The sequence below is a fragment of the Ambystoma mexicanum genome, chromosome 2q (genome assembly GCF_040938575.1).
Source record: "Ambystoma mexicanum isolate Mex_15411 chromosome 2q, UKY_AmexF1_1, whole genome shotgun sequence".
Classification (NCBI taxonomy): domain Eukaryota; kingdom Metazoa; phylum Chordata; class Amphibia; order Caudata; family Ambystomatidae; genus Ambystoma; species Ambystoma mexicanum.
Window position 1 is genome coordinate 1,411,037,666 of NC_090924.1, and position 13,450 is coordinate 1,411,051,115.

The following is a 13,450-nucleotide window of genomic DNA, read 5'->3' on the forward strand; positions in this document are numbered from 1 at the left end:
ATGAAAGGTCTAGATCTTGCTGTAAAGGATCAAGCCTGCCGCACGGCAAAACGCATTGGGAGGGCGCAAAGCGTGAGCAGCGCTGGAAGTGGCAGGAAAATGGGGGAAGTTCTGGGACTGTAATGGGCACTCCACACCAGTACTTTGAAGCAACTTTGTAAAAGTCCAAATGAATAAATAAAATAAAGCACTAGATCATGCGCCAGTGTTAGAGCAAAGCACCTACAACTGTATGTGGCCTTGCCCCATTAGTGTGGCCACACCTCCAAGGATGGACACATGGCCACAACCACGATTGTCTTTAGGCACAAAAGCAGTAATGAAAATCAGATGCAGTCAGTCACCTTTAAATACCAATATTTTATAGAAATTCCAAGGTTCCATTATTGTATTCAAAGCACAGTCAACAGTGGAGTGTGTGTACATAGGAAGAGCAAGTTCAATTCCCTTCAATTCCCTGGGCCTGTGCATTCCTGCATGTATGCAGAATATTCTCCTGCAGCATGATCAGCATCCTCCGCACCATCGCGCAGTCTGCTGAGCACAGACATGCTGCCCGCGATGCTACAGTGCGGACGTTGGGCTCCACTCCATCCTCAGAGTCTACTTTTCCCATTCCACTTTCAGCTGTGGGATTGGCTACCACCATTTCTCAAAACGGATTCGCTCCCTGGGCACCCGCATGCCCTCAAGCTGCCCGCAGACTGCCTCAATCATGGGGGGCGGGCCGCAGATGTAATAGAGGTTATTCGTGTCATGCACAGAGGTAGCAAGGTCCTTTTCTGAGATTCTGCCCTCTGTAAAGAAAAGAAAGGTTCCGTTATACCATGCGATGCTGCATCTTCTTCAGTGAAAGGGGACGCTACAAGAGACGGTAGCGCAGTCTTAATGTCTTTCTTCAGAAACATCTACAGGGGCATTTCATGTTCTTGCAATGGGTCCCGTGTCAGAGAAATGAAAAAGGCACAGAAAGCTTGAAGTGGGGTATCCCACAAAAGCAAGGGCCACACCTGGAACTTAGTCACTGGTAAGATGGGATAAAAGGAGGGAGTGGTGGGGGAGGTGACAGTGCTACAAAGTTGTGTCTCACTAGACGGGGCATTGGAAACACCTCATAGAATAAGGACAGTGACACGTCCAGAGAATTGAGCTGAATGAAGACTACCAGATACAATCCCCCATTCCCACCTTTGAAAATCAGGCTGAGATTCCTGCTGTCCCAGAAAGGACCACGGATCCAATAGCTCCTCTAGGAAAGCAGTCCAGACAGACACCCCACAGCCCCCATTAATTCCCAGCCCCCGGAGTCGAACTGGTGGTTTACGAGAAGACATGGACTCACCAGTGACATAGGGCTGTAGTTCTGTGCACACCTGTGCGTTCTGCTGCGTGACGTGGAAGCTGCAGGCGATCTTCCCAGGAAACTGGCCCATCAACTCGAGGATCTTTTTCTGAAACAGGACACAGACTTGGTAAGACCACAGCATGAACACATTCAGAAGTTTGGTGCACAACCCAAGAATCGAATCTGCGCTGCCCTGGAATCAAATAGCAAATCGTGGAGGTGCGCTGGTGGTTTGGGACAGGAAGAGCGGGGGAAGAATGGAGGAGACTGACATCTCAATCAGGCCTGTACTATAAATAATAGCAGTAATATTATGGTTATGATGGACTATTTATACACTGCAGACCCCAGAGGTGCACCTTGACACCTGTACGCATGGTTAGCTTCACCCAACCAATTGAAACCAACTCGATTCATTTCTGAGCCATGTTCGGCATGCACATGTCTCGGTGACCCTCCTATTACACACACATGTCCACCACAGGCTGCTAGCTCACCAAGCTCCCCAGCAATGTATACAGGCCGCCTCCAACCAAGAAATAATGCTTTACTCACTCATTGTCTAGAACATCTGCAGATACGGATGTCCAACATGAAGTAAACGTGCACAGGGCTTTTCAACTGTGAGACGAACTTAGCAAAGTACTCACTTTAATTAAAACCATGTAGACTTAAGAAAGCCTGCCGTCTCTTAAATCAGTGCCTTTATTAATGCCCTGTTAAAGCAGATCTATGCGTCATGCACAGGCGACAGAGGAGGTGCGCCAGGTCCATGTACTCTGCACACGTGCCTGCTGCAACATTGTAGGGTCAACTTAGTCTCCAGCTTATGCACCCAGAGATCGGCTGAAATCGTTTCATGCTCGGATTAACATCCCACTGTTATGCCCACTGACAAACTAGTGGCAGCAATCTATGGCGGTCAAAGAGAAAGCACACCGGACTGCGGGCTCTTTGTCTGCAATCCTTCCTTACCCTGAGCTGCAGAGTTCTTTTGTCTCTGTGGTCTATTTAGGTACCCAATTGAATTCAAGATTCTGATAAGTGTGACTGGTGTGTAAATGGGGCAGCAAAGACCACATCATGCAGGAAGCTTGTGAGCGTTTTTGCAAGTAGCTGCTTAATGCAGCTCTGGAAATAAAACCCACTGTTGCTCGGGGGGGGGGGGGATCAGCATAGTTGCTGCTTGTGGACTTCAGTGCTCACAGGAAGAGCTTGTACGCAGTGCAGAGGCCTCACGACAGTAGGCTCAGGTGGTGAGACCACATGTTCCGCTTTCTTCCCCCACAACCTGCTTGTTTTGTCATCTCAGAAGAGCAGCTGTGAGAACTTATGAAGTAGGGTGCCAATCTCAGTATGCATGGTCTAGTCCGCGGGGCACAGCGAGGCCTGTGCCAGACTTGCTTCCTGACTAACCCAGACCTGGAATTGTCCTCTAGTTTGGTCCAAAGCATTGCAAGTGTGTAGCAATTGTGACGCCTGGACCTTTTGTAGCATCTTTGAAAGCTGGAGGACGACTGTTCCCGAGAGGTGCCACATGAAGGTGACTGGCTACCCTGGTTGTAACTGGAGGATCGCTGTGGGTCCTTCTGGTATTAAAAGCCCCTCTGTGGACAAAGGGTGTGTAGCAAAGCTGCCAGAGAGACTGAAGGTTATTCTTCTTTGGCACTCTTAAGGGCGTCCTCAACTGCCTTACCGAAAAGGGCATTGGGCTCAATGATCATATTAATAGTATGGCCTGCGTTACCAACTTAAATCCAGACTGCGATAGCCAGGCATGACATTTTATCAACGTGCCCTCAGCTATGATGTGGTCTGTGTTGTCTGCGGCATCCAAGTTGTTTTTTTAAGATGCAGTTAGCCACCTGCTTGCCCTCTGCTAATGTCTTTAGATGTGATTTTAGAGGCTCTGGAACAGCGTCAATTTGTTTTTCAAGCTTGTCCCTTTTGTGGCAGCTATATAACTAGTTAAAAGGGTGGTATTGTTGGCTAGTCTAGTTTGGTAGGCAGCTGTGAAAACTACCTTTCTGCCAAAGGTGTAGATTGTCTCGCTTTATTTATCAGACAGGGTCTCTGCGGAGGCCAGAGGTGTGCCCGTTCTTTCTTGTTGTGGTGACAATTAAGGAATCTGGTCGGTGTGGGCCGGCCTACACACCTTTTCAATACGGAGGTTGACGGCCCTGGTAAGGTTGGGTGTAAGGAGGGAGGGCTGTATGCAACTTCAGACGAACTGCGTGGCAGATTTCTTGTCGCCGCCGAGGATTACCTCCATGAAATGCTCGTCGAGCTGTGCCTCCTGGGTGTCAATTTTAAAATGCTGGGCGTCCTGAAAAGAAGTTCATTATATTGCAGCTGGTTATCAATTAATGAATCAGCTACTGGTTGATCCTAGTTATCTGGGGACTGGATGATGTAGATGTCCTCATCATAATATTGATCCTGGCCACACTGGTCTCCTTGGTCACCCTGGTAACTGGGGTCCTGCCCACGTGAGCGGTCCACAATATAGATGTCTTGAGAGGGGTCAAGAGCCAGCGGAGTGGGCCTGGCTGGAGGTACTAGGCTGAAAGGTGTCTACACGAGGCACCTTGGCAGGTGGTTCAGCCCTGGTTGCCCCTACTCCCTGTGGTAAGGCTTGGGGATTTCTAAATCAGGGAGTCTGTCCATAAAATCTACAAAACAGGACATTTTCCTTATCAAAGCATTCCACTCAGTTGATTTTGGGAAGACTAAGGGGGTATGAGTGTCCTGCAAGGTCGTGGGCTCCTTGAGACGTAGGAGATGGAGATTAGAGACCAAGGAAAACTGGGAACCCCGTGCATTTCTGAAAAGCGAACACCTGTGTGAAAGCACTGAGGTCTGACTTACGCGAAGCGGCCCAGAATGTATTTCCCACAATCCCCGACAAAGTGTGATATTTGGTGGGGAAAAACACAATGTTCACTTTGTCAGGGGTTCTGGGTAATAAATTCTGGGCCGTTTCGCGCAAGTCAGACCTCTGTGCATTCCCACGGGTGTCCTTTTTGGAAATGCATGGGGCTCCCAGTTTTCCTTGGTGGCTTGGACACCCTAGGCCAGTGGTCTTCAAACTTTTTTGGCCTGGGGCCTCCCCTGAGCAAAGTTTGGGCAGGCCGGGCCCCCCCAAAAGTGCCAGATGGACAGTATGTAGAAATCGCTATGAACTTTTGCGTGCCGTCACCGCACCCTACTCCCAGTACAGACCCTGGGCTCTCCCCACCCTAGTCCCACCACTATCCCAGTGCTACCGGCCATCCTGCTCCCACCACAGTCCCATAACACAAGCATACAAACATCCATAAACATTTAAATAAAAAAATAAATCGCCATAAATGTACCTTCTGCAAGGGCCTGCGTGTGGTTGCTAAAATGCTCGGCTTCAGGTTGCTCTGCCCATATGTGTGAGGAGGCGCAGGAGCACCCCCTCACACATACATACATGCAGTGCCCAGGCCAGCATTTCCAATGAGCTGTGGAAGGCTGGCGAAGCAAAACACCCCCAGCGTTGCATGGCTCAGTGATCATGTGCGGCTGGGGAAAGGAACTGTCAAAGGCAAACAGTGCTTCCCTTTGACAGTTCAGCCAGCCCAGGAGCACTCCCTCAGCTGTAAAAGCAGCTGAGGGAGTGCTCAGTGTTTCACTGGGCTGGCTCCTCAGCTCCTCCATAATGGGTGAGGTGGCCGGTGGGTGGACGCTCCCTCGCCCATTATGGATGAGCCGGAAGGCTTTGACTGGCCTATAGGGCAATAGGGCGATGACCGTACCAAAAATGCAAAAGGCTAGTGTAGGCCAGTCAAAATGGGCCACTTTTTTGGCCAATGTGGGCCAGTTTGAGGAGTTACTTCTCTATGCAGCTAGTAGTTTTGACCATTGTTGCTGAATAAATACTCTTTAAATATCACCATTTGTAAAACAACCCCTTGGGTACTATTCAAACAGTCTGACTAAAGGACTGAATATCCATTTGCAACTGCTGGCCATTTTTTCATTGGTGCCTAAGACCGTTTTATGGTCCAGTCTGACCATGTGAGCGGCCCCTTCCCATTTCCTCCAATCTAAAAAAATTAATACATTTTTTTTTTTTTAAATTATGTATTTTATTTTTTACATTTCATGCTGGGCTCAGGCACCCCCCCCCTGGGATGCGGCTGCGCCCCCCTGGGGGGGCACACCCCACAGTTTGAAGACCTCTGCCCTAGGCCCAAATCTGTATGGTGTGCACATGAGTCAAAATTGTACTGTGCGAAAAGAGTTGGGGTTACCTGTGTTTTCGGCTTTGCCCTTTGCACCCCTCACATGTGAGGTACCGTTTTCATCGGGACACATGTGGGAACACGGGAAGGTAGGCCATGTGTTGGCAGCGTGTTTCGGTGGTTGCGCCGGGTGAAATGTGCGGAAATTGGGGGTTTTTCGCCACATTTCAGACTTTGCCAGGGTTTCTGGGTAATACATTGTGGGCCGAATTGCGCAAGTCAGACCTCTGCGCATTCCCACAGGGGTCCTCATTTCGGAAATGCATGGGGTTCCCAGTTTTCCTTGGTGGCTTGGACACCCTAGGCCCATATATGTATGCTGTGCACTTGAACAGAATTCCACAAATTCTGCTGTTGGAAAAGACTTGGGGTTGGCTGCGTTTTCGGCTTTCCCCTTGGCGCCCAGGTAGCTGCAACCACACGTGAGGTACCATTTTCATCGGGACACCTGTGGAAACGTGGGAAGGTATGACATTGGTAGAGTTTGCGTGGTTTTCATAACGTTTCGACCCATTTGCTGGTGCCCTTTGTCACACAACCCTTTCATTTCCCAAATGTGCCCTACATTTAGTCGCTGCTTTAGGCACCACACACATTTGTAACCTGCACAAGTCACCTACCCTTGAAAAGGTCTGCCTGTGCTCTTTCAAAAAATGTATGCTTACCATTCCTCACCACATTTTTCCTGATTTACACATGCTAAGTATGTCTGTTCAGGCCACAAGCATAACACTCCTGTGTACCATGGCTCAGTGTTTGGCTTGTGGTATTGCTTGTTTTGTGAAACACTACAAAAAATGTGTGATTTCCTAACTGCGTCAGCAGAATGTAGCGCAGCATTTTTTTCCTCAAAATTCATAGAAGCCATTGCCGTACCAAGCAAACCATGTCCACCACATACTTCCATTTCCAGTCATTTTCCCGCTTCCCCCCCCCAAAACTATGGAATTTTCCCCTACCTAATTGTTGCTTGACCTGAGCAAATCACCCCTTCCTAAACTTGGAATTTTGTCTACTTTTCAGAAATGTATGCCTTTCTGCCCTCCAATTCGGCTTTCCTACCCTTTTCTTACATTCCGTCCACGCATGTCCAATTGCCAAAAATTGACAAAATCGCCTACCTCTCACAAAACGGTTGATAACCACATCAAAATAATTATTTTTCGTTTCCACTCAACCTGTTCTTGAAAGCCAGGAAATTGGGGAATTCAGCACAGCAAACCACTTGTTCCTAACTCTTATAAGGAAAAAACACAGGCTTCTTTGTACATCTTATTATTGGCATTCTTTGGAAAAACCCAACCTTTTTTCGCCGTTTTTGGTTATTTTCTCGCACCCTCCTACAGCAACCTAGGATTCCTGGGTGGCGTTACGACCGCCTACATGTGGGAAAAAAGCGGCCAAATTTGGCCGAGATCTCTCATGTAACAAATATGTTACAAGGCATTGAATGGCGACATACCGAAATCACCAAAAAAGGCCTTGGTACTGGGAGGGAAAACCCATGGCACTTAAAGGGTTAATCCCTCTTCTGCCTTTGACAGGGCCAACCATGCCATCCTGCACAACTGTCTCCACAATAACCTGTGCATCACCAATCAGACCCTGGCTTGGCCGACGTCTTTCCTCTCCGATCGACCCTCCCAGGTCCAATTTGGGTCCTTCCTCTCCTCCATCTCTACCTGTGGTGTTCCCCAGGGGTCCAACCTCTCTCCAGACTGTTCAACCAACATCTGGCACTTCTTGCCCACCGCATTGCTGCTCTCTGCCCCAAATTTCAGTGTTGTGCGGACAACACTTGGCTCATTTTCAGGCAACCTTCCACCACCTCTTCTCTCATCCCCGTCTGTCTGCTGTGCCGCCAATGATCTCTGCCTTAATGCTAATAAGGCAGATTCTCCTCATTGGCACACCTGCTCCCTCCTCTCCTGCCAGTCTCTGGCCAGCCTCCCCTGGCTCTCTTCCTGTTCCCACCTGTGGGGCAACAAACCTCTGGGTCATCTTCGACTCCATACTCCTCCTCTCCTCACATCTCTGACATCTAAGAAGTCATACTACCGGCTGCACCTCCTCGGAGGCATTCTTCCTTTCCTCTCCCTTCCCCAGAAGCTCACTGTCTCTAGAGCTCTGGTTCTCTCTAGGCTGGACTACTGCGACAGGTTTTTTCTAAATCTGCCTGCCTCTACTCTCCGCCCTCTGCAAATCATCCAAAACAGAACTGCAACACTTGTCCTCCACATCAAGCCCAGGGATCGTATCTCTCTAGAACTGAAATCTCTGCACTGGCTTCCAGTGGCAGCAGGATTAAGTTCAAAACCCTCTGCACTGTCCACAAGGCCTTCTGGGGCCGGGAACCTCAATACCTTCAACTCTCTTCCTAATTATCTTCCTTCTCAAGCTCTTCGCTCATCAGCCTCCAACTCCCTCAGGGTCAGTCACTTCAAGCAACGAGTTGATGGTAGATCTTTCTTCTGCTGGGGCCTACCTCTGAACAGCCTCCCTGCCTACCATCTCCGGTTCCGGAAGCACCTCAAGACCTTCCTCTTTGCTTCTGCTTTCTCTCCTCCCCCCTGCTGATCCCCTGGTTAAACTGAAATTGCACTGGTTACCTGGCTACAGTCTGATATCAGGCCCAGGTCCCCTCCCTGCCAGTTCCACACCTGCACTGTCCCCCTGGCAACCCTTGCACTCAGACGGTTTCTGTATCCCTACAGCCCCCCCCCCATCGGCACTTGACACCTGATGTCTGCACTTACCCTTGCAACACCTTTTATTTATTTTATTGTTTTCTATGTACTGCACTTCCTCCCTCCCCCTTTTCCTCTTTCCACCCTGCCCCTGCACGCGCGATCTCAACGTCACCTGGCCTAGTAAGATCGTTGTCCGTCTTCCCTCTGTCCCCCGCACCCTCCCTCGCTTGCCTTGTCGCGCCTTGAAACACTTGCCTATAGGCACGTTATAAATGCCATATCAGATTCACAAGCCTCAGAAATATAAATATTATACATTACTCACCATTATCATATTTCTGATGCTTGTATCTACTTAGATTCACATGCTATGCATAGGCCGACATCTAGGGGTGGAGTATTACATGATTTGTTTTCGAAACTCAAAAAAATGGATTTCAACTGGGCTCGTCAGTAATGCAATCCCCATGGTCCTTCACGCGTCAACGTCCCTAAGATCGTTTTATTCCGTCATCATAGCCTGACTTTTTATTGTGCATTTGCAAGGCACCTATACAACAAATGGGGTTTTGAGGCACCACAAAGCACAAAAAAAGGGCGGGGGGGAGACAAGTGAGAAAGATAACAAAACAAAAAAAAAAAAGTCCTACTAGGCCTTGTGACATCCGCATTGTGCAAGTGCAAGGAGAGAGGGCGCTAGAGGGCCGACCAAGATGGCCGCTCCCCTGTAAGCTCTCGGCTACCTCCCGCATGAATCCTGTTTAATCGCGGCAATCCTGAGGCGAATCATTAAATTCGCAAGAAACACACTACCCTAGCGCAGAACCTCCGGTGAGAATCGGGCCCTGCCGAAAATCCGGAGAGAATCGGGCTCGCCTTCCACGAGAAACCCACTGTGTGGTGCAGGCCACAGAACCGCGAACGGCGTGGGCCCCTGGAACACCAGCCCGCCTGGCCACAATCCTCCGTAGACGTACAGGAGCCACCTGTGAGACCTACCGAGACAGGCAACAGCGGGAATAGGACTCCGGAGAGCAGCACTGCAAGAATCTCTCGGGACGGGAGCGCCACCTCTCTGGCCCTGCGGAGCAGCTACACGCTCACAGCCAGCAGAAGGACGGTGTCGGAGTGAACAGAAGCACACAAAACAAGCAGGACGGCAAGTCTACGCTACGCTAGTAAGAAAGGGTCGCTCTGAGGCACCCCCGCCATCTTAGCCCATACCGACTTTCCGCACGGCTGGGTCTCAGCCCCTTGCGCGGCACACAGCGGTTAAATCTGAGACGAATTGAGACGAAGAATGATAGACTAAATCCCGGCAAGACTGCACTGCATCCCTACATTCGTGCACGCCTCGTCAGCGCCTTTTCTAAAACTCAAAAATCGGACGCTCCGACACCGCCGTCCACATCACAGGACTACCAACCGAACTGCGCCCATTCACCCGCCAAGATCAAGATGGGGAAGCCTGACAAGTCCCAGAAAAGACTCAATTTTGACGCGGGCCCAGCACCCAAAACGCCCAGGCCGGAACACCGCCCCCAATAATCCATCGGAGGTAGAGCAACTGCAACAGACATACATTAGGGAAATCCTGATGGAACTAAAAAGCCGGGGTAGGTGGCCTGGACAGCAAGATAGACTCGCTCTCGTCCAAGGTGGACCTGCTGCAACACCGTCTCGACAAACACAGTGACAGGCTCGACTCCGTCGAACAGAGTGTGTCAGATCTGGACGACGGCACATCAGCACTCAACTCCCGAGTCTCCACGCTTGAGGGCCAAATGAAAACCGTACTGGCCAAAAATTAGGAAAGTCGGAGTCAGAGAACAACAACTACCAAATAGAATGGAGGAGCACATCGAAAAGCTATGCACTGAGCTATTTGGTCCCGCAGTTCTGTCGCAAATATAAGACCTGCTCCGGGAGCTCCTGCCCGCCCGATCATCGCCAAGATCTTAAGCTACAAGGACAGGGACGCGATCCTGAGAATGGCAAGAGAAAAGGGCAAACTCCACATTGATGGGGACGACATCCAGTTTTACTCGGACTTCTCGCCGTCAGTCCAAGCCCAAGCCCAAAGGAGATCGTTCACCCATGTTAAAACACAGATTGCGCGCCAACTAAATCACGTACTCGATTCTCTTCCCGGCGAGGCTTCACATTCAACTTGAGGGAAATACCCACTTCTTCAACTCCCCCGATGAAGCCACACTGTTCCTAGACAGCCAGGGATATAAATCTGCAAACCAAATGTCCGGAGCCACGAACAGAGAAAGAGCAGGGAGAGTCCCGCCTTGATGAACACCCACGTCACTGATCCAAAGCAAGAAGGAAACAAGCCATCAGGTCAATCTTCGTAAACGGGAGGTTGGGGACTAAGCCGCGGAAGGCCACTTGCGCCCCGTGCACAGCACGCTTTGTGTCCTAGTTGGGGGAGTTCCAAACGGACGAGTTGGGGGTTGTCCGTGTAAGGAAAATTGTTTTATCGTTTTTGTTTGAAACGCGCGCCATGGCCTAACCGCAGGCCTCGTCCCGGGCCCCGCCGCCGCCCTTCGCACGCCCTCCCGCCTGATGCAGTTCCCATGCAATCCAGCCGCCCCAAGGCCCACCGCTTTCTCCGCAAATGGGCTCCATACAAAACATCCTCGTTCCAATTAAAAGTAGCAACTTGGAACATTAGAGGGGGCAACATCCCGGCCAAGACGCGAAAGATCCTGCAATTACTCGAGGTGGCGATGATTCAAGAGACCCACCTTTTACCTCAAGACGAACACCCGTGGGCCCGCGGCTGGGGATGCCACTGCTACTTCTCTTCATATTCATCCTAAGCCAGGGGAGTCGCAATACTTCACACTTTGCTGGGGTTTCGCTTGATCAAAACGGAAAGAGAACGATGGAAGGGCTCTTTTGGTTCGGGGCATGGTGGAGGTAGAGGAGGTGGTTTTCGTCAACTCCTATGCCCCCAACACAGACGGCGCAAACAACTTTGACTGGGTCCTGTCCCGCCTTGCGCAAGTGCAAAACGCTACCATAATCTGGGGAGGCGACCTGAATACTCATCTCAACCCACAGAAAAATAAATCACAGCCAACAACCGCGCACCCGTCCAAGGCCAGCCTACAAGTGCAGGAGATATGCAAAGCATTTGACCTATCAGATATATGGAGGATCCAGAATTGGGAACTCAGAGACTACACATACCACTCAAGTGTCCATAATACGAACTCCCGCATCGATTATCTGCTAGTCTCTGCACACAGCAACGGGCAATGGGGCAGCTGCCAAATACTCCCCAAAACCTTCTCGGACCACGCCACGGTATTACTCGAATGCTGCTTGCCGACTACCAGACCACGCCCCCCCAATGGCGTTTTGAACCCAGATCTCTTGCAGATCAAATATTTGCCACTGAACTAAGCGAGGAAATCAGCAACTTTCTTATAATTAACCATGGCACCGTCAACTCATCCTAAGCCAAGGGTGTCAGTGCTGTGGGAATCACTCAAATGCTATGTAAGGGGCATCTGTCTAGACAAAGAAAACGGAATCCTGAAACTTATCAGATGTGATCTAGGGACCAGCGAAGCACACCTGAAGGAACTGGAAAAGCAGCAAGCCGCTCACAACTCAGACCACATCCAGGCAATGTTGAAAGAAGAACTCCTCAACTTCAAAAACCTAGCTGAACGGGAGTTAAAATTTCTGGGCCACAATCATAGAATTAGACAATATGGCGAAGGCCAGAAGCCTGGGGCCCTTCTTGCTAGTCTTATAGCTGCAGACAGGAGGCCAACAAGGGTGGATGGTATCCGAACACCGCAGGGAAATATGCTGCACAAAGAAGAAGAAGACATAGTCGAAGTATTCAGGGCATTCTATCAAGATCAATACAGCGCCGGGCGCCCGGCAGATACCGAGGCAATCCGGAACTACCTCAACGACACAGAACTGTACTGGGTGGAAAGGGAACTCCGTGAGCCGCTGAACGATCCCATAACGCTGGATGAGATCCAAGAAGCCATTGAAAGCCTACCGCCATCCAAAGCCCTGGGGCCGGATGGGTTAACTGGTGAGTTTTATAAACACTTCGCCAACCCCTCATAGCCCCTCTTCTGCTAAATGTCTTCGAAGAAGCGATCGAATCTGGCATTCTCCCACAGACAGTAAGAGAACCCAACGTAATACTGCTACACAAAAAAGACAAACCACCCGAAGTTTGTAAATCCTATCGCCCCATATGATGAATTAATCTCGACAATAAAATCCTGGCAAAGATCCTCGCTAACAGACTTCTCCCGCTAATGCCTGCACTGGTACTCACTGACCAGGCAGGATTCGTACCTGGCCGAAACACTACATTCGGGATACATAGAATGTTCGGGGTTCTGGCAGCCCTCGACCCCGAACAGCAGGCGGTGGCGGTGCTGCTGGATGCCAAAAAGGCGTTCGACTCCGTTGAGTGGCCCTTTGTTTGCCGTGCTGCAACAGCTCGGACTTGGGAAACAGTTTATTAAGCTGGTTTCACTTCTCTACAATCAGCCCCTATCAGCAATCCCTCTTGGGTCAACTTGCTCGGCATATATTAATCTGCAACGCGGCACCAGGCAGGGATGCCCACTATCTGCCATGATATTCGCCCTTGTGATGGAGCCCTTAGCAGCGGGCCTCAGGGAACGCCAAATTCAAAGGGGGCTCAAAATAGGACCTCACCGTCTGATAATATCCCTCTATGCCGACGACATAGTCCTGTACATGCAAAACCCCAGCGAAAACCTTAACCTGATCATGCGAGAAAAAATAAAGTTTGGGCTGGTATCAAGGTTGAAAATCAATCTAAATCAATCGTTTTTCCCTTAAACACAAAACCAAAATAGTTCACGACGATTTCAACTTCCATTGGGAAAAAGCCCATGTCCGATACCTAGGAATCCGAATGTCCCTGAACCACCACGACATATTCAATTACGAAAGCACACTGAAATCATTAAGAGATGAGGTGAACAGGTGGAAAACTACCACTCACACTCTGGGGAAGAGCATCACTGGTAAAAATGGTAATTCTTCCAAACTCCTGCATCTATTCTCCAACATCCCCATCCTGTTGTCTGGGCGCTTCCTGGGTAATCTGAGAAGTCTAGTTC

General features: G+C 49.9%; 1 protein-coding gene across 3 annotated transcripts in view; it reads right to left on the minus strand.

The window, feature by feature from the left end:
• Positions 1 to 340: 340 nt before the first annotated feature.
• The window catches only part of OXNAD1 (oxidoreductase NAD binding domain containing 1), a 138,073-nt gene continuing 124,963 nt past the window's right edge, over positions 341 to 13,450 (minus strand). For all 3 annotated transcript variants that reach the window (XM_069648903.1, XM_069648904.1, XM_069648902.1), the window contains 2 exons: positions 1,343 to 1,451; positions 341 to 797 (listed from right to left, as the gene is read on the minus strand). In XM_069648903.1, the coding sequence (XP_069505004.1) occupies positions 640 to 797; positions 1,343 to 1,451 (267 nt within the window). In that variant the 3' untranslated portion in view covers positions 341 to 639. The remainder of the gene's footprint in view (positions 798 to 1,342; positions 1,452 to 13,450) is intronic.